At 35.6% G+C, this 21,095-nt stretch overlaps 1 protein-coding gene across 14 annotated transcripts in view; it reads left to right on the forward strand.

Annotated features, from left to right (window-relative positions):
* The window catches only part of plekha7a (pleckstrin homology domain containing, family A member 7a), a 203,523-nt gene that overhangs the window by 99,445 nt on the left and 82,983 nt on the right, over positions 1-21,095 (forward strand). For 12 of the 14 annotated variants that reach the window (XM_056478798.1, XM_056478812.1, XM_056478805.1 and 9 more), the window contains 3 exons: positions 12,558-12,654; positions 18,086-18,190; positions 19,639-19,711. In XM_056478798.1, coding sequence (XP_056334773.1) covers positions 12,558-12,654; positions 18,086-18,190; positions 19,639-19,711 — 275 coding nt within the window. Of the gene's footprint in view, positions 1-12,557; positions 12,655-15,532; positions 15,657-18,085; positions 18,191-19,638; positions 19,712-21,095 lie in introns of those variants that run through there. The other 2 variants (XM_056478809.1, XM_056478808.1) reach the window with 2 other exon arrangements.

Below are 21,095 nucleotides of genomic sequence, written 5' to 3' on the forward strand. Positions count from 1 at the left end.
CATCTGTCAGCTTTAATTGTGGGGAAAACTGGATAATTTTGAGCTTTTGTCAGCTAATTTCGTCTTCCGGATTTAAAATATTTTTGGGGACACAATCAAAATCTGTGACAGCGCTCGTCTGCCTATCCAGATATGGCGTGTCGGTTTCTCATTATTATTTGTAGCTGAGTTTTCTTATCCTATGTGAAGACCCTGCATCTTAACTGTTCATGACAGCATGTGCTTTCCGAAGGCAAGGCAGACCGGCCAAGATGTAAGACAGTGTCCGTGCACGACACACAGTATTTTGCAGTTCATGAAGGGTCGTATGTGTTTGTTTCCATGATCCAAAGGGTTTGTTGCATGGTTTTCTCTTTGTTGCTGTCAGGGCCGATAAAGCAAAGCTGTTGTTTTGCACCAGCATTTTTGTCAGGAGAGCTGTACGAGAATTAGAGAATGGTGGACTTCGTATTTTATCAATTGAGTTCGTTACCATTCAGACACATCACCTATATCCGTGCTGTTGTGTTCGCCTATTTTTAAAATACTCCAGATTACCAGCAGGGCTAATGGTTGATATAGATAGGGAAAGACACCTGCTGTGCTGCTCCACTATGTCTGCATTTAGACCAAGGGATTGAGGAGGAGAAAAGTCCTCCTCATTTTTAGTGTTTATATAAACATGATTATGTTTAGAATGATATAACTAATTGTGGTTATGTGTATATGAAATTTTGAACAAATGTACAAATGTATCAGGGTGTTAAATTACGTACTGTTTATTTCTTTGCATTTTAACTTTGTAAACAATAAAATCATCGCCTCACGGTTTGTGTCTCATTTTGTGAGCCAACTGACAGTTGTGTGCTCCCCTTTTTCCCCTGCTTTGCCGATCACGCCCACTCCTCCCTCTGCTCACAGTAATCCATGCCCATTGTGAAGCATTTGTTGAAAAAAATCTGAGGTAGACTTGAATCGAAAGAGGAGAGTTTCATGGCCCTTTAATATACACACTCTGATGTGTTCTCCTCACAAAAGTTTGCAAATGCATTCCTTATTAGCTTTCCATCAAAAAACAGCATACTATAATCACTGTTTGAGGCTGACCTGACACAGGAAGTGCGGAAACAAGGATACAGCGTAATCTACTAGAATGAATAATTACAGAGTAAGCAAAATATGTTCAAACATCAATTTAATAGTCAGGTAAATAGGTATTATGCCAATTATTCATTCAATTTATAAACAGTCAATACAAGACATGAAATTCTCAAAGATTGATCCAAGATCAAAAGATGCATACCTGACTTCAAAATATACATAGCATGGAGCGTGGAGCTCCACACTATGGGCTCATCTATGGGCTCGCCCCGAACATTTAGAAACTTTACCTTAAGTAGTCAATCCAAGAATCTCCTTGAGGAAAGGGGTGTGTTAAATAACAAAAGGCATTTGCATTTAGTGGAAGAGTTTCTGCCTATAGGAAAGGCATACCCTTCGCAGTGGTTCAACAGATACCTGAAGTTCTATATCTATTGTTTCGATTATGTCTATTTCTGAGAGAATGAGACCATTGTACCAGTCGCACTGAGACATTTCAAATAATATCAAACATGATAGATAAAGTCACTGGGGTTGATTTAGAACATTCAGACTTTGAAATGACCATTCTGTGTGAGTATAGTATGTAGGGAGGGTGTGTGAACGGGGGTTGCAGGCATACTTCAAATGTAAATGAAGGAAAAGAGAAGGGCTAGTTTTCCCGCATTCCCACCTGGTGGGTTGTGGAGCCGATTGTCTCTGTGTTTTCAGCTCATATTTGAATTGTCAAAGACATCAAAATCCTTGTGGTATCTCAAGTCTTACAAGAATCCTGTAAAGTTTGTCAAGATTACTCATGTTTTATTTGATTGAATCTTGTCGTAAACACTGACATGTTCAACAAATAGTGTTTCAGTGCTGGTTAGCAAGACTCGCTACTGATATTCTCACTCAGAACCTTCACACAGTTATGATCTCCCGCGCATGATCTATATGTTGGCAGATGCAGAGCTGGAAAAAAGGATACCCTTGACTTAAGTATCAAATGTCTCCGCTGGCATTTGCCAATAGTCTCACACTTAACAGATCCTCTTTTGGTACCGCCAAGCTGTAACTTATATTCCATCTGTCTCATATGTGCACTTCGATTATTCAAGCTTACCAATACAAAAACCCTTCAAATCCCAAAAATTACATGTGCTCCTTATAAAAAACAAGCTTTAACATCTAGGCTGTTTTATGCTGAGGAAAAAATCTTTCAGGTTATGTCAGGAAATGCAATAATAGTGTTACACAATCTAACAGCTCTGCAGTTCGGCATTAGAGAAGTGTGTTTCAACAGCTGCCCACCGGTCTTATCTAACCTGGAGCTCTCTAAAAGCAGAATATTAGTGCCGTATATCACAAAGACTGGGCCTCTTTTAGCGTCTAGCTGTGTTCTCCTGCACATCCTAATGGATGCATCTCATTAACAGCTGTGTGGGTGAAGCAGGCTTTCTGAGAGCCACAGGTTATATGCTGGAAAGAGCGGCTGTGTGCTGTACTGATCATATAATAGCCATTCTACTATACATTATGGAGAGCATGATAACTGATTATGCTGGATGAATTTTTATGATGTCCTCCTTTGACAATTTGACATTTTAAATCAATTTTAGCAAAGACAGATAGAAGTGCTGATATAATTTTGCATTGTTTTATGTACATGAATGCTAAGCTAGGGTACAGTTTCCATTTGGTGATAATAAGATGTACTTTGTATTAGGTTTGGTTGACATATTTTTAGTCATTTTAATTAATTGATTTGATGCTAGCATAGAATTAGAACTAAAAAGTCAACGTTTAGGTTCTGAAATCATTTTCATTTTCTAAGACCAAGTTAAAGTATTTTAAACTTGTATTTTGTACGCGTAGTATTGTTTGTTAGTATTGTATTTGCCATTTCAATATTTTTGATGCAAACATGGCATTAATTAAACTGTATTTTATTTTATTTTATTTTATTTTATTTTATTTTATTGATTTTAATCAAATACAGTATAAGGTCCCAGGGTTGATAGTGCATGCCAAAGCACAAACCAAGCATGAAGACAAAGGAATTGTCTGTTGACCTCAGAGACAGGATTGTCTTGATGCACAAGGCTGGTGAAAGTTACCGAAATTTTTTTTGCTGCTTTGAGCACAGTGGCCTCCATCATCCGTAAGTGGAAGATGTTTGGGACCATCAGGACTCTTCCTAGAGCTGGCCGGCCATCTAAGCTGAGTGATTGGGGGAGAAGAGCCTTAGTCAGGGAGGTGACCAATAACCCGATGGTCACTCTGTCTGAGCTCCAGCGTTCTTCTGTGGAGAGAGGAGAAACTTACAGAAGGACAACCATCTGTGCAGCAATCCACCAATCAGGCCTGTATGGTAGAGTGGCCAGATGGAAGCCACTCCCCGCCTGGAATTTTCCAAAAGACATCTGAAGGACTCTCAGACCATAAGAAACAAAATTCTCTTAACTGATGAGACTAAAATTGAACTCTTTGAAGTGAATGCCAGGCGTTCTGTTTGGAGAAAACCAGGCACCGCTCATCACCAGGCTAATACCATCTCTATTGTGAAGCATGGTGGTGGCAGCATCATGCTGTGGGGATGTTTTTCAGCAGCAGAAACTGGAAGACTAGTCAGAATAGAGGGAAAGATGAATGCAGCAATTTACAGAGACATCCTGAATATAAAACCTGCTTCAGAGTGCTTTTAACCTCAGTCTGTGGTGACGGTCTATCTTCCAGACAATGACCCAAAGCACACTGCCAAAATATCAATGAAGTGGCCTCACAACAACTCTGTGAATTTCCTTGAGTGACCCAGCCATAGCCCAGGCCTAAATCCTATTGAACATCGCTGGAGAGATTTGAAAATGGCTGTACAAGGTCGCTTCCCATCCAACCCGATAGAGCTTGAGAGGTACTGCAAAGAGGAATGGGCAAAAATTCCCAAAGACAGGTATGCCAAGCTTGTGGCATCATAATTAAAAAGACTTGAGGCTGTTATTGCTGCCAAAGGTGTGTCAACAAAGTACTGAGCAAAGGCTGTGAATACTTATGTACATGTGATTTTTAGGCTTTTTTATTTTTAATAAATTTGCAACAATTTCATATAATCTTTTTTTACATTGTCATTATGGGGTGTTGTGTGTAGAATTTTAAGGAAATAAATGAATTGAATCAATTTTGGAATAAGACTGTAACGTAAGAAAAAGTGAAGCGCTATGAATACTTTCCAGATGCACTGTATTTAATAAATATTATAGGAATCAAACTTGCCAAGACCGCAAGACTACTAGCACCAACAAGCTTAAATTTTGTATGGATTTTGTATGGACAACACTGTCAGGGACTCACAGTTTGATTGTATCAGGTGTATAGCTTTTGTATTTAAGGCTAGCTTCAACCATGAATATTTTTATACCTAAAAGATATCAAACATAAAAGAAATGCTTTTAGAAATATTGATCCTTTCATGTCACTGCTGCACCATGCTGCTGCATCGTGTTGATTTTTTCTAAAGCTTCAGTAAGAGCCGCTAGAGAGGTTTGAGTGGCCAAATCCCACGGACTCTTCAAATGTGCAGAACTGTAAAGACAGTCTGTTTCTCTTTCTTTTGTATATTGGCTTTTTTGTATGTCTGGCCATCTGTTCGAGGATTCTACAAGAGTTTGGCTAGCTGTGAGGTTTCCTCAGCTATCTCCCTGCTGACTCTAGTTATAAAGGTTTATGTTATTGGTTTGGGTGTAGTGGCATTTAATGGTGGTAAAGTTTCAGTGTGGGAATAGGTTTAGGACAAGGGAAGCATTATCAATCTTTTGTTGTTCTGTTTTAATGTTTTGACGTACTTGAAACTGCTCAAGGCCAACGTTGCTCAAGGCTAAACTTTTATTGTTTGTATATGTAATGAATTGTGTTTGGTAAAAGTTGCTGTCTCTTTTGTCACTTACTGTAAAGCTGGAATTTGTAGATGAGACATTCTTTATATATGCAGATACGTTTAGGCTGACAGTGTTTTTGCAAAAATCTATAAAAATAAAACAGATTTAACCATCTTACAATTAAGGGTTCATTTACACAACACTGTTTGGCCATTTCTTTAACCAACAAAGACATTATGGATGCCTGAAATTGCCCAACAAACACATGACTTCAACACTATGGCTGTGTCTGAAATCGCATACTTTTTTATATTATATAGTGCGCTAAAAACAGTAGTAGTATTTCCGAATTTATAAAAACAGTTTGTGAGAACCAGGATGACCTACTTTCAGCGAGATTCTGAAGTGTGCATCGGATCGACGCTATGCTATCCCATGATGCTCGAGTGAATTCCTGAATGGGAGTGAAGCGATGCAACTGATGAGGGTAGGTCACATGATGATGACAAAATGACGGATGTAGTATGCCCAAGTTCAATTCATACTACTCACATTTAGGCATGAGACAATAAACGTTTTCAAGGTATACCGTGGTTTGGAAAAGTCAAGGTTTTAAAACCGCCAAAATTTTCTGTTATACCGCTCCTACAGTATGTGTGAGATTTTTTATTTCCGTTTTATTTACAATATCTCCAGCAGAAAAGAAATTTAAAGATGCCATATTAAATTGTAAAGAAATCTGTTTTTGAAACTAATGAAGACAGCAGAAGTTAATGATTCATTTGAATTATTTAGCCTGACATGTGTACTACTCCAAAATACTTTTAATGTTTCTCAAAATAAAATATATTGTGTTCAAAGGTGAAATTGTGTTCAAGTTGTTGTTTTTTACCCAGACATTTTAAAATAATCTATTTTAGAGCAGTGATCACAATACCGTGAAACAGTGATATTTTAGGTTACCATACCCTCAGAATCTTACCCATATTCATACTGTATATAACGAACTTTTCTGATGGTCAAGTAGTACATTTAAATTCAAATGCAGTACCTACTGAGTAGTAGGTGATTTTGGACGCGATTTCGGATGTGAATATATATATATATATATATATATATATATATATATATATATATATATATATATATATATATATATATTATAATTGATATATATATATATATATATATATATATATATATATATATATATATATATATATATATATATATATTATAATTATAAGTGATATTACCAACTACAGGCTTGGCTTGTGTAATACAGGCCTTTAGTGAGTATTGCAAATTAGTACAAACAGAACTACTTTTTTCAACACTGTAATATTTAAAACATTGCTTTGTAAATTTACTTTAAGAAAAAATTGTAGCAGTAAATTCAGATTATTTAAATATTGACTCTCATAGAAGATACTTTTTTGTCCCTCTCTGACTCATGGGACCAAAATCAACAGTTCTTTCCTAGTTTCCCAAGAGTTTCTTGAGTTTTGATAGCTGGGACATACAGAATACTTCAGAAAAATACGAAATGCACAGATTTCACATAGTAAAGTTATTAATACTTTTTTCATTAATTAATTAATTAATTCATTCATTCATTCATTTTCCTTCGGCTTAGTCCGTTATTTATCAAGGGGCACCAGAGCAGAATGAACCGCCAATTATTAAAGCATATGTTTTACACAGTGGATGCCCTTCCAGCCATGACCCAGTACTGGGAAAACACCCATTCACTCTCTTATTCACTCATACACCATGGCCAATTGTGTGTACCCAATTTTGTCTTTGGACTGTGGGGGAGAAAGCAAAGTATGGGAAATTCCTGAAATTCCTTCGTATAAATATTATAAATATTATATTAATATATATATATATATATATATATATATATATATATATATATATATATATATATATATATATATATATATATATATATATATATACTGTAACTTCATACACCTGCCCTTGATTCGGAATTTCTATCAATATAATCATTTATACTGTAAAATCTGGCACCTGCTTGTGATCACAGGGGTTTCATACAAATACTATATACTGTAACTTCAGGCATTATTTTTCTATCTGGCGGGCATTTGATTCAATACCGGAGCACCCATTGGAAACCCACACGAACATGGGGAGAACATGCAAACTCACACAGAAATGCAAACTGACCCACCCGGGACTAGAACCAGCAACCCTCTTGCTGTGAGGCCACAGTGCTAACCATACTTTTTTTCAGCTAGGAGAAATTGAAGTGCTCAAAAGTGACATTCAAGACATGTCTTTTTTATTTTTTCAGAATATTCCTATTTCAATTAAATGTTCTTTTGATCTTTCTATTTATGAAAGAATCCTTTAGTGAATCATGCAGTTTCCACATCCATATTAAGTGTTTTCAACACAGACGGTAATAATTTCTCGATGACTCAATCAGCATGTTAGAGTGATTTATAAAAGACCCCATTACACTGAAATCTGGAGTATTGATGCTGGAAATTCAGTTTAACCATCAGAGGAATTCATTTATTTTTCAAACACTAATTTACTGTATAGTATTACTGTTTTTATCATATAAGAGCAAGAGTTTTGAAAAAAGGTAGTAAGTTTAGTAGTATATTGGAAAGTTACTTTCTAACTTACGTTCTTACTGAGGAGTTTGCTTTAACGTATTAAAGAACATGTCAAACATTAAAGCAGTATTGATCAGAAACATATTTTTTAAAGTGTTTTTTAGTTTACATAAGTTCATAACCTACCTATTGACTGCCGGAGGGATTTCATTTGACATCCAGGCCAGTGAGCGCTTAAGAGAAAGTTCCTTCACTGTCTGATCATGGGGAATTACACTTGACACATCACAGCCACTGTAATTTACTAAAAGCTTTCTGAAGTGAGCCTGTGATATTAAAAACAGGTACTATGCATCGCTAGTGTGAATTAGTAATGAATAGAGCAGTGGTGCATTATAATGTTACTGTAGATGACAGCTTAGTGCAGTGCTAGGAGATTGTTTTCACATATTGTCTATAGCAATTATAGTCCTATGTAAAACTTCCACATTCTATAGCGGGCTGCTTTGCTTTCTACTGCCTATATAGAATGGAGATCAATATTAGAGAACACAACGATGCCTTCTTCTCCACCTTACACCAGTTTGATGACTTTCTTTCATTGCTAAAGTGAACTTTGGAGAAGTTAGTGTTTTGATTCTTTCTACTGATGAAGGTTTGGTCACTGCAGGGCTTTCAATGTTTAACTCTTTTAAATGTCAAGACACTATATGCAGAGACGTATACTGTATGTAATCTATTCAGTGCCACAACTACAGTGTTGAACCAATTGTCCATTGGGATTCTCTGCATTATTCTGTCATGCATTTGTCTTTCGTGGACGACCAGCCTTTTTGAGGCACTTGAATGAGTTGGCTAAAATCACAGTTGCTAATAAAATAAGGTTTGTCAGATAATTAAGGAAATCAGATTAACACAGATTAACACCAATAATTGATGCATCTGATAATGTACTCTAATTCTGGTTCGTGTTTGTTTTTAAAATCTGATTTTAGTTTATTTATACTGTACTTCAGAATACATGTATGTAATTCATTAGATGTGCTTAAAACAGTACCACTTTAATGTACAATTCATGCTGTTAACAAACCATTAAAGGGCACCTATGGTAAAAAATCTACTTTTCAAGCTGTTTGGACAAACATATGTGCATGTATGGTGTATAGACCGTCATATTGGGGTGATATAAGCACACCCAGTGCTTTTTTTTCAATTTAACAACATAAAAAACGGTGGACCAATTGGAGCGGTTTTCAAACCGACCGCAACTTTACGTAGGAGTGCGGTCCCCCCACCCACCAATATTGATTGACAGCTGCACGTCATCATATCCTCAGTTTGTTGATTCACATCCGCCATTTTCAGTGTGAGTTGAAGCGATATCACTTAAGGAACACCCTAGCTCTATTTTTAGATGCAAGGCTCATTGAGCTCAACACAAGAGCAATATTCTCCACACTATCGCTCTAATCGAAGTTATTGGTTGTATCTTTAGGTAGGTTTGCAAACATGTGTACTTCTCATTGAGTCTACCTTATACTTCAGCCGTTTGCATTTCTCACGATCCCAGAAGCTCCCTGTGATCTTAACTAGCATGCGTTTTAGAATTCTAAACATAGGTTTCTATCAGGGTACACTCAAGTCGTGGACCGCTGCAGACTTGAAGCGCCGTTGTGTGTACCCTGATAGAAACCTATGTTTAGAATTAAAAAATGCGTGGCGCGACGATTCGGGACACTTCATGTTTCTGCCGCGCCACAGAGAGTGTCTGGTGTGCCGTGTCGCGGCTTCGAGCGGCGCATCCGGTGCCTCAGTCAAAGTTAATTCAGTGTGCGTAGTTATTAGTTTCTGTGTACAAGCTCGGCACTTGAAACTAGCACACAGTTGGCTATAAAACTGTACAAAGACACAAATGATTTTGTACTCTCTGCTTGGTCTGTGTCCGAGTCGTACATGTACGACTGAATGCGGATCCTCTCACTCCTGCTCCTCTCAGTCTGCCTGTCAGACTCTGTTGCAAACACAGAGCGGGTGAGCTCTTTGCCCCGCCCCCTTGTTACGTTGGGCGGGAAACCGAAACTAATTTACATGTGAAGCAACACACCCCTAAATCAGCGAACTGTGGACACGCCCCCAACATGACACTTTTTAACACATTATAATAAAAAAATCTGACTTGTGTTTTGAACTGATTCTAAACTGGCACACTCAAAAGAACCATAATATTAATATTAAATCATAAAAAAGAGGTAAACTATGTGCCCTTTAACTAAGTATATTAGCTCTATAAACTACTAATTTAGCTGCTTGTTAATAGTTAGTAAGGTAGTAGTTGCATTTAGGTATTGTTTAGGTATTTAGGCGTTTAGGATTAGGGATGTTTCTAAGTGCTAAAAAACAGTTAATAACTTAATAAAAGGCAGATAATAAACCAGTAATAAATAGTAAGAGTTGTTTCTTAAAATAAATTACCAAAACAACTTATGATCTCCGCAGTTATCCAACTTCATAAGTAAACAGTTTGAACTGTTTGCTATAAAATAATAGATTAGTTGAGCCCATAAATGCACACTTTATAGACAATGTACTTTAACTAGGTGCTCCACCAATCCACAAAAAGTGCAAAATATATATTAAAAAAGGCAGCCAGCAACACCAAAGATCAAAAAATGCAAATTTAGGGGGGAGATCTTAATAAATTGCTGTCACATTGTGAAGCCTTTTGGATTTTCACTCTAGATACAGTGTCTCCAAGAGGTTTAAATGAGGAGTTTTACATTCGTCCTTTTCTTTAATAATTCTTTAATGTTTAATTAGGTAAAGGTTTTTTGGCTGTATTTTGTTGTATATTCTGTTGTATTATTTTGTTGTATTTCCTTGTTATATTCAGTTTTATTTATTTTGTGATGTAATATTATGGTTTGTTTCTGTATTTTTGCCTTGAATATTTAAGTTGTATAATTTATAAATGTGTATTATATATATATTATTTTTTATTTATTTTTTTTCTTGTTGTGAGATAATAGGAGATCATGTGATCCGGAAGTGTACAAAAAGGAGCAATTTACTATGATGAAGACTGTCTGATGAAGAGCTGTGTGCTCGAAATCTTATACGCTTTGTGTCAGCCTTTTTTAACTTAATAAATTAGCATTTTTTGGGGCTTTGGTATTGCCGCCTTTTTGAATATATATTTGACACTTTATAGACAAAACAAACAAACAAAAACATATTTTACAGCAATTATCAAAATACTTTATTTTAATCCATGGTCTGTTGAAATTCTTGATTCTGATTGGGTAGAAGTTGTGCAATAAAATCGTTTAATGCACAGGTGGTTCCAGTCAGCTTTGATCACAGTTCGAAATAAATACGCTTGCCTCAGATCAGTTGTAAGCATAGTAACTCAGTGATGTGTGCTTCACCAGGAGCTGATAGGGATCAACCAACTTGCAAATGCTCCAAAATATTTGCAAAGAGGTAGCTAACACATGTTACTATGAGCTATTAGATTTTAGGTGGTTCTTTACCTCCGCGTCATGCAATTAAAATCCTTTAATGCACAGTAATCCATTGATTGTTCCTTACTTGATGTTTGACAGCAGAATGACATACAGATTAGGAATGACATGAAAGGGAAAATAATCAAAATGGTTATATATAGATGAAAACTGCCTATATCACAATTGATTTCAGTAGAGAACAGCAAAAAACTCTCTCTCTCTTTCTTCTTCTTCTCTCTCTCTCTCTCTCTCTTTGTTTTTCTCTCTGAATATACATACGTGTTGGAGGGTTTACATGACTTCAGATAGTGTCTAAGTTACAATTCATTGTAACAGGATTATACTGTTGGAACAATAACTGTAGTATATATGACAGTTTGGTGGAAACAGTGTTGTCAGTACAACAGTTTTATGGGTACAGTTTTATGTCAAGATCCTGATGGGAGGGAAATAAGCTTTGTTTGTCATGAATGTCACCACGCAGAGTTCCAGTAAGTTTTTTTGCCACCGGCTCAACACATCATATGCTAGCGTTCATCTATGCTATCACGATGACCAAGACTTTCACACTGAAGTAAACGAAATTGAAGCTCTAGCCATCACATTACAGTGGTATAGTGTTACAGTATGAGTAACTGTGGTGAGTAATTACTCTGATCTGACGAGTATTGTATGATGTAAAAAGTGGTGTTATCCGCAGAAAAACAAAACATTTTGCCTGTTTAGCCTAAATTGTTTAATTTATATACAGTATACTCTTATGTAACATTTATTCATGTTAGCAACCTGTTAAATCATGTTAGAAACATGTTAGCAGCTTGCTAATTCATGCTAACAATATGCTAATCATCAAAAATATGCTAGTAAATTGCTAATTTGGGCTTTAAAGCCAACTTTAAAGTTGTTAATCAAACATTACTCATATTATCATTATTATCATCATTATTTTTACTAAATAAAACATAAATGCACTTATTACTGTGATATTTAAGTGTTAAATATTAATACATAGGGCTGACTGACTTTATTTCTTAATTGTTTGGAAATCAGTCAGACCATCAATATTTTATTTTGATGGAAAAAATGCAGAGAGTCCTTAAAGATTTGTTTACTGCTGTTTTAAAATATTCTTATTTCAAGTTTAGGAAGATGGTCAGAGTATGGTGTGTTACAAGCAATCAACTTATAGTAACTGAAAACACACTGCACAAGACACTGCAAATATGGAATGATGAGCTGCTCTCGTGTAAATGAACCCAGAGTTGTGCTTCACTCTAAACATAATAAACATGAAAATGAAAAATATATATATGTAAAAATACAGTATGTAGTTTTCGCTGCTAGAGGGCATGTATTCACAGCAAACAAAGGCATACTTTGATGACGCCATGACATCTTCATTACATCCTATATAAAGGTCTTTGTATTGCGCCCTATAACAGTTTTGGTCTATTTCATCAGCACTAATGAAATATATTGAATCTAAAGCAGTTCCTAGTTATAATGCATCTCCATGTTGTCCTCTACAGGCCTGGCGGACGCATGCTAAAGCAGCCCTCCAGCACAATTAGTGAGGCCTCCACTACTGTCACCTCCTCAACTGTGGACAGCACTTCAGGCTCAAAGGTCAGTAACAAAAATAAATTGTAATATTTTAGGATTTCTAAAGTATTTGATTATTTTTGAACCTGATGAGTTTTCTGTGGGAACTTGTGTGATTTTGTGATTTCATTGTAATAATGTTTGTATCAAATGCCAACATCTGATGGATTTTTTTTTCCTACGGGTAATAATAAAGTCAACTGAACTGTATTGATCTTGTCAAAGTTCTGGTATTTTGTACCAGATAGTTGAAGACAGCAGGCTTATAGTCTGTATGGTCAGTGTGGTCCAGAACTTTTTATATTTTTCATGCTCTGTGAATTAAAAAAAGGGTTTAAAGTGATATTGCTGTCAAACCGTCTGCTGTGAAACACAGGCTGAGTGAACAAGTTCTTTCTTTAAGGGAGCGTGTGCAGCTTCCACTTTGCCATGTTGCCAGATACGGTTTTCATAAGCATTGCTTAATTGGAATTGTTTTTAATACTTCACGTGACAGCGTTAATAAAGTCATACAGGTGTTCAAAATGTGGAAAAATGAAGGTCAGGATTAGAGGTCTGCAAGTCCATTGGGGAGTCTAACTACATTAAATGGGCTAGGGACATTATTTTTTTGAATCAAAAGTTTGGGTTTGGGTCGGACTCAGGGTAATGTAGCATCTCTCCATTTATTTTGTCAATAATACATGGTGTGTATGATGTGTTTATCCAAAATTCGGAATACACTGGAGCAGAGATGCCCAAACCAGGGTCCGTGGGCCAAAGTTGACCCATGATAACCTTTGATTTGGCCTGCCATCCCATTGGGATAATGAGGGGGGTGGGGAAGCCCTTTAATAGGCATTGGGATAATGAGGGGGGTGGGGAAGCCCTTTAATAGAGATTGTCATTTTTTATTTAATGCAACCTTTTGATTGTTTGTGTTATTCTTGAGTTCAAAAAGTTTAGAATCAATGCAAAGAATGTGCAGCTTGACTAGTGTGTTCAGCATCGAACTCCGTTGTTTTCTAAATGGAATTGTTTGTTTTTAATCTAATATGTTAATTATAAAATGTTTAAAAATTTTAAAGTTAATACGATTAAAGTAATGTTTTCAATTTTTTAAAAATATTTTTACATAAATTAGGAAAATACCCATGGTGACTTTAATGTAATACAGTTTGTTATGTTTAACTTTAGCCCACAGGCCTCAATCAGGTTTAGCCTTTGGCCCTTCATAAGAAAAAGTTTAGGCACCCCAGCACTAAAGTAATTCTAAAACTCTTGGCACGAGTTACCACATTTAAATATGTTATTTGAAGACTAGATTTGGTGCATTTTGGATAAAAAACGTATACCCGTATACCTACAGGCAAGCAGATGAACACAGAATATGAATGCCACATGATAAATTACATGTTAAGCACAAGTTATAAATACTGTATGTTTTGACCACAAGATTTTGGCTCAAACTAATTTCATATAATCATATTTATTTTATTCAAGTGTTAATCGGAGAGGCTGCATTTAATAAATATAATAACTCTCTGTATATTACATTCCAGATAATTGTCTAATGTATTTTAGCTATTATACATGGGTTTATTTTCATTCTTGAGTGTAATGTGAAGTGGACGCTGACAACGAAGATGCAGATCCAAATGCAGGTTTATTAACAACAATGATCAGGCATGCAATGGTCAACAGGGTCAAACAGGTACATGCAGGCAAATCCAGAAGAGTGGTCAAATAACAGGCGAGTGCTGTCGATCCGGATGGCAAACAACATAAAACAAACAAAACAAAGGGTCTAACACCGTAAGGCAGGGCAAGGAAAACGTGTCGTAATGCTCACAGTACAGTAAAACAAAACTCAGCACATATGTGTGTGTTGCTTGCTGTTTATAAAGTCCATGTAATCAGTTCATGAGCAGCTTCAGCTGTGTGTGTTAGCAATCAGCGGAAAACCAGAACAGGTGTGAGTGTGTGGTGCATGACAGGATTTGTAGTCCATATGGTGACAGATTTGTAGCTCTCCAGCGATCTGATTGGGATAGATCACTGGTTATTGTTACATTGAGAGGGGTAGGGCTACTTGCTTGTTCATCTGGTTGAGTGTATAGCTATGTTTTATTAATGAGGTATGAAATTTAGTCTTAATTTAATCGTAGTCCATTATCCACATTCAACCTTTTAATGGTAAACGGTTTTACAAGAAACGTTATTTTTGCGTTGCGTTCAAATTTCTTACCTGTATATAAAATATATTTGAACGAACTATATATACCAAATTTGGTCTTTATGTTACATGTTATTATAGTTTGGTATTGAGTATAGTGGGCTTGCCTGTTCTGGCTCGCCAAGCTTAAAATGTTGCTAAATATTTTGCACAAATTTGTAATGGAAATGCACCTTGCTGATATATTGCTATTGATGTTGGTCATAGGTTGGGTTATGTACAGTATATAGGCTGAAAAATTGCGAATGTTGTTGGGTCGAGACCAGGTTAAAGCTGGTTATGAGAGTTTTTGCCTGAGCAGGACTCTAGTTGGGATAAGCAATTCTGTATCCAATTTGCAAAAATACAACATGCAAAAATGTTAATAGCATTTTTTGAGTTTTTGTTTCCTTTTCATAACAATATCTGGCAACACAACTATCAAAACAGTAGAACAATCATGCTAAAATCATGTATTTAACAGTTTTAATAAATGTTCTCATAAAACTTAAGTCCTTATACTGTATTATTTATACACAAGTTCTAAATATAATAAAGATAGAGAGTAGCTTTCACAATTCTTAACAAGCCCCCAGACCTCACAGAAACAGTTCCTCTGTATGTAGCACAAGACGAGCAAGTTAGCTTGACAAGACTCCTGAAGCAGAACATTCTTCATGCTTGGTCAGCATCTGCTCTGGTAATTAGGGTGTTTATTCTTCTGGGCCGAGGCGACAAATTCCCTAGTGCTGGAGACACAAACACTGAGTGATCAGAGCCACAGACTGACAGCAGAGGCGGAAGACTGATGAAAAAGATTGTGATTCGCATTGTGAGTGATTCTGAGCACTTCTGCGTAAGGATGCATTGATTGGGATTTGATGCACATGAGCTGAAAAACATGTTTGTTGGTTTGTGTGTGTTTTTTTTTATTTAAAGGGACAATCAACACAAACGTAACAAATCTGCTTTAAGACAGTTAGAAAATAAATACACTTGAATACTTGCATACTTTGAATAAAAGGAAATAGAAAAAAAATGTGGTTTACATTTGTAATAAATGTAAATAAAATGTTAATTGTAAAATGTAATAATTTGTAGTTGCCTAACGGTGCTTTTACAAGTTACTTTAGTGGAAGTAAATCAGACATGACAGGTGTTTAATAAGCTCCGTGTCCGTGATGTCATTTACTTCTGCATTCTTTAAATTTTAAAGGTCGGTACTGGCCCAATACCCCCGTAAGTGGTTTCGTTCTCTCATAATTTGGAATAGAATAACTTTTGCATAAATGATGATATTTTTCTTTTTTGCTATGATTACTGACATGTGCAGGAACAGCCAAAATGAACTAGACCTAGACCACACAGAACATAAAAGGTACACTTACAAATTTCAGTTTACAAAAAAAGAGCCTCTTTTTGGAGGGGTTTATTATTACACAGACAACAAATACAATTATTTATAATCACTTTCAACAGTGTTTTATGAAAATTCAAAGGGTTTTCTTTAATATGTTGCCAAACTTTTGCATTTAAACCTCTGCATGTGGATTTGGGAAGCTTTTGAATTTGGGTAGGCAAAATCCAGGTGAAACCCCAAAATAGCACTTGACTTTAAGAGGTTAACTGTAAATAATATATGAAAAAAATACACTTAGAAACTCTTAAAACAATTACACTAACAAACTGTAAAATATTATATTGTTTACATTACTATTAGAAGAAATTTCTTAATAGTGCTTTTAGGACCCACCTGCATTGTCATAGGTTAGACACATGACAAGAGTTTATTTGTATAAAATACAATTCTATTTAAACTTGAAGGCCATTTACTTAAATACATTTATAATTACACACTCATGATGACTGCAGATAAATTTATCTGGAAGACGTAACTGCATATTGCCTGCAAATGTGAAATTAAATAGCAATACCATTGCTGTTAGTGATCAACTAATGTGTACTATAAAGTAAAAACTTTAATTTACTTTTCTAAACAAAGGATACTTTTTAAAAAAGGTTTACACTTTTTAAGGATACTGAAGTGCCCTTTTATTTCTATTTTCATATTTTTTGACAAATCAATATTTGTGTTGTTTTTTATTTTACATGTGTCTTACGGTAGTCAGAAATTCCTTTTTCTTGACGAAACTTTTAAATTAAATAAAATTTTAATTTAATTAAATGTATTTTATTTTTAATTTTTGATTTTTTTTTATTTATTATCTAATATTATCTTTTTATTTTTAATTTAACATTTTTTTATATTATTTGATTTTATTCATTTTCATTCAGCTTAGTCCCTTTATTTATCACACACAGTAGAATGAACCACCAGCTTATCCAGCATATGTTTTACACGGTGGATGCCCTTCCATCTGCAACCCTGTTCACACACACTCATACACTACGGCCAATTTAGTTCATTCAATTAATTTATAATTTACCTATAGTGAATTGTATTCAACTATAGAGTTACATATAATGTATTCACCTATAATCTTTGGACTGTGCGGGAAACCAGAGGGAGAACATATAAAATCCACACAGAAATGCCCACTGACCCAGTCGAGACTCAAACCAGTGACCTTCTTGCTGTGAGGCGACAGTGCTAACCACTGAGCTTTTTTATTTTATTTTATTTTATTTTATTTTATTTTATTTTATTTTATTTTATTTTATTTTATTTTATTTTATTTTATTTTAAAACCACTGAAGGAACTAAACTTTTGCTGTATCATACCAGCTGTATGATACTAGATTATTTCACCATAATGTAGACATTATTTCACCTCTCAGATACCATATATGAACAAACAGTAACTGAATTCGTGTGATGTCTGTCTGCCACAGTTTGATTAAAGAGCATGAGAGGAAATGCTCATGTCGTCTCCAGCCCGTCTGTGTGTGGACTCATCCAGATGAATGAGTGCTTGTAGCTCTCGTTGTTGGCAGTGACGGCATGTGGGGCTGATGTATTAGCCGTATTAATGCACTGGCATGTGTGAGCGTTGGCCAGCATGTAGGTTTGCGTCGGTCGCAGTGCCCAGAGAATGCCAGCGGATGGTGTGCAGATCAACTGTGCTCCACTGGCAGATGCTGGAGAGTAATGACTGATGAATGAGCTTTCATTCCCCTGCTCATCTGAGTGTGTGTGTGTGTGTGTGTGTGTGTGTGTGTGTGTGTGTGTGTGTGTGTGTGTGTATGTGTGTGCGTGTGTGTTTGTGTGTGTGTGTGTGTGTGTGTGTATGTTTGATGTAGGGATCCAGATCGAGTGGAAGGGTCCATAGTTTTGGAAAACGAGATCATGCCATAAAGAGGAATCCCAGTGTTCCCGTGGTGGTGAGAGGATGGCTTTACAAGCAGGTAAGAGAAGTTCATCACTTTTTTTTAGCTTTTATACTGTAGATCAGGGGTGTCCAAACTCGGTCCTGGGGGGCCGGTGTCCTGCATAGTTTAGCTCCAACTTACTTCAACACACCTCCCTGGAAGTTTCTAGTATACCTAGAAAGAGCTTGATTGGCTGGTTCAGGTGTGTTTAATTGGGGTTGGAACTAAAATATGTAGGACACCGGCCTTCCAGGACCGAGTTTGGGCCCCCCTGCTGTAGATCCAATGGATCCTGTACCCTCCAGAAAGGGCAGATATCTTTCATTTATAGCTCCATTTAAAAGTTTGGCCATTTTCAGAGTTTAAATTAGCAAGGATTAAATTTATCAAAAGTAACAGAAAATGAATGGCTACCAAATGTTTTTTTTTTTCTAATGAATGTTAAATGTTTCAGGCATTTTAAATTATGTAAATTATATATTTTAAATACTAATAAATTACTTTATCATATTTCATTTTGAGCTATGCTGTCACTGAGTAACTTTTTTAATTTATTGTATTATTTTGTATATTATATTATATTACTTGTTAATAATTTATATATTAAGAAGTATTTCTACTACTTTTATTATGACTGCACAGCTCTTAAATTTTTCATTTTAGTTTATAGTTTGCTTTTAGCTATTTTAAACTTTTTGTTTTTTTTAGCTATTTTAAACTTTAATATAGTATCTACACTCACTGGCCACTTTATTAGGTATATCTTACTAGTACCAGGTTGGATCCTCTTTTGCCTTCAGAACTGCCTTAATCCTTCGTGGCATAGATTCAACAAGGTACTGGAAACATTCCTCAGAGATTTTGGTCCATATTGACAGGAAAGCATCAAGCAGTTGCTGCAGATTTGTCAGCTGCACATCCCTGATGCGAATCTCTGTTCCACCACATCCCAAAGGTGCTCTATTGGATTGAGTCAGGTGACTGATGCTCGGTTTGAGCTGCAGCATATCATCTTGACCATGTCTACATGCCTAAATGCATTGAGTTGCTGCCATGTGATTGGCTGATTAGAAATTTGCGCTAACGAGCAGTTGAACAGGTGTACTTAATAAAGTGGCCGTTGAGTGAATACACTGTATATTTATATGCAGTAAATGTACTTAAATATTACTGCAATATATTTTGTAGATCATTAAAATTCTTGAACATTGTTAGTAGCAACATTCCCCACTTATTTTAAGTGCACAAACTCATCAAATTTATCAAAAAATCTGTCTTTTTTTCTTCTTTTGAAAGAAAGCCAGTCAGTTCTACAAAAACAACCACATTCACACATGGCGTTGTGTGAAAACACCAGGAATGTATTTACATGAAAAGTTGTTGATTAAAAAAAATGGAAACAGGGAAGTTTGTTTGTGCTGTCTTTCCCCATCATGTCTTCATCTGCTTGAAGGTGTGTGTGTTTGTGTGTTTTGTGCTTTCAGGACAGCTCAGGGATGCGGTTGTGGAAGAGAAAATGGTTTGTTCTGGCTGATTTTTGCCTCTTCTACTACAAAGGTGGGTTGCATACTGAACACCAAACACAATTATAAAGCATAAGCATGATTTACATCCACTTGCTATCTTTTCTTTGAGAAAACAATTTGAATATCACATTAAAGCGAATCTTTTACAAAATCATGGTGTTCACTACAGTCTCTGTAGGTTCTGCATCCCAGACAGCTCTATTTTAACATTTACAGATTGATATAAACATTACAATTATGTTTTTTAATAATAACAGCACAATGTGAGTGTAAATTAGTCCTGTTAGTTTGCTTTTGGCACAAGCAGGTTATATAGGCGCATGATGGATATTTACTTGCTAACTTTTCTCCCAGATGATGATTATTTGCATTCTCTGCTTGTAGTATTTGCATGATGGTCAACAAGTCCTAGTTCTACTAATTGCGACTTGAGCCTCTCAGCTCTTTTCTTCCTCCAGAGTTTAACTTGACACATTTAACTCTGAAAGTAGTTTACTCAGGGAAATGAAGGAATGTTTTTGGGTTACTCTAATATTTATACAGTTTCTTGGATCAGTCTGAAGCTTGCCTGGGAGCTTGGCATTTCAGCTGACTTGTTTCAAAACTTGTTTGTGTTGTTATAAACAAAGTCTTTTTTTATTTTAATCCATGTAAGTTTAATCGATGTCGTGTTATAGTCTAAGCTTACTATGTCAGTACTTGTGTAAAATACTTAGAGTAATATCAGTAGACTAAGGGCTCTATTTTAACGATGTCTAAGTCTAAAGCGCATGTTGCAAAAGCATTAAGGGCATGTTCGCATCCACTTTTGCTATTTTAAGGACAGAAAAATGTGTTTTGAGCATAATATGCATGAAACCAATCAGAGTCTCATCTCCCATTCCCTTTAAGAGTCAGTTGTGTCGCACCATGGTGCATTTGCTATTTACATGGTGGACTTTGTAAGTGGAAAGACTGAACGCTTCACTAGCGAGCAAACAGTTAAACAGACCATGTGTAGTGCGAGGATAAAGAATCAGCCTCCTCCTTTTGGCCTCTTTACTTTCTTATTACTTTACTTTTACTCTTTACTTTACTTCTTTACTTTCGTGGAGTAAGGAAACAGTGGAAACTCACTCCACTGAAGACATCCATTAGCCTACATAATTAATTTAGTTTGTTAAGCGCAAAGATTTGTTTCAAAATTATTTCTAAATTCAGTTCTAATTTCCATCAAAGGAATAAATGAACAATAATAATGAAATGTGGTAAAAACAGTCATATCCAAACACACACACACACACATATATATATATATATATGGTTAGTAATTAACCAATAATCTGCATACAGTTTGAGTAAATAAACTTTTTAGATGAGGTATAGTCCTAATTCTAAAAAAATAGTTAACACTTTAATTCAAGGTGATGCAGTTA

The sequence above is a fragment of the Danio aesculapii genome, chromosome 18 (assembly GCF_903798145.1).
Source record: "Danio aesculapii chromosome 18, fDanAes4.1, whole genome shotgun sequence".
Taxonomy (NCBI): Eukaryota; Metazoa; Chordata; class Actinopteri; order Cypriniformes; family Danionidae; genus Danio; species Danio aesculapii.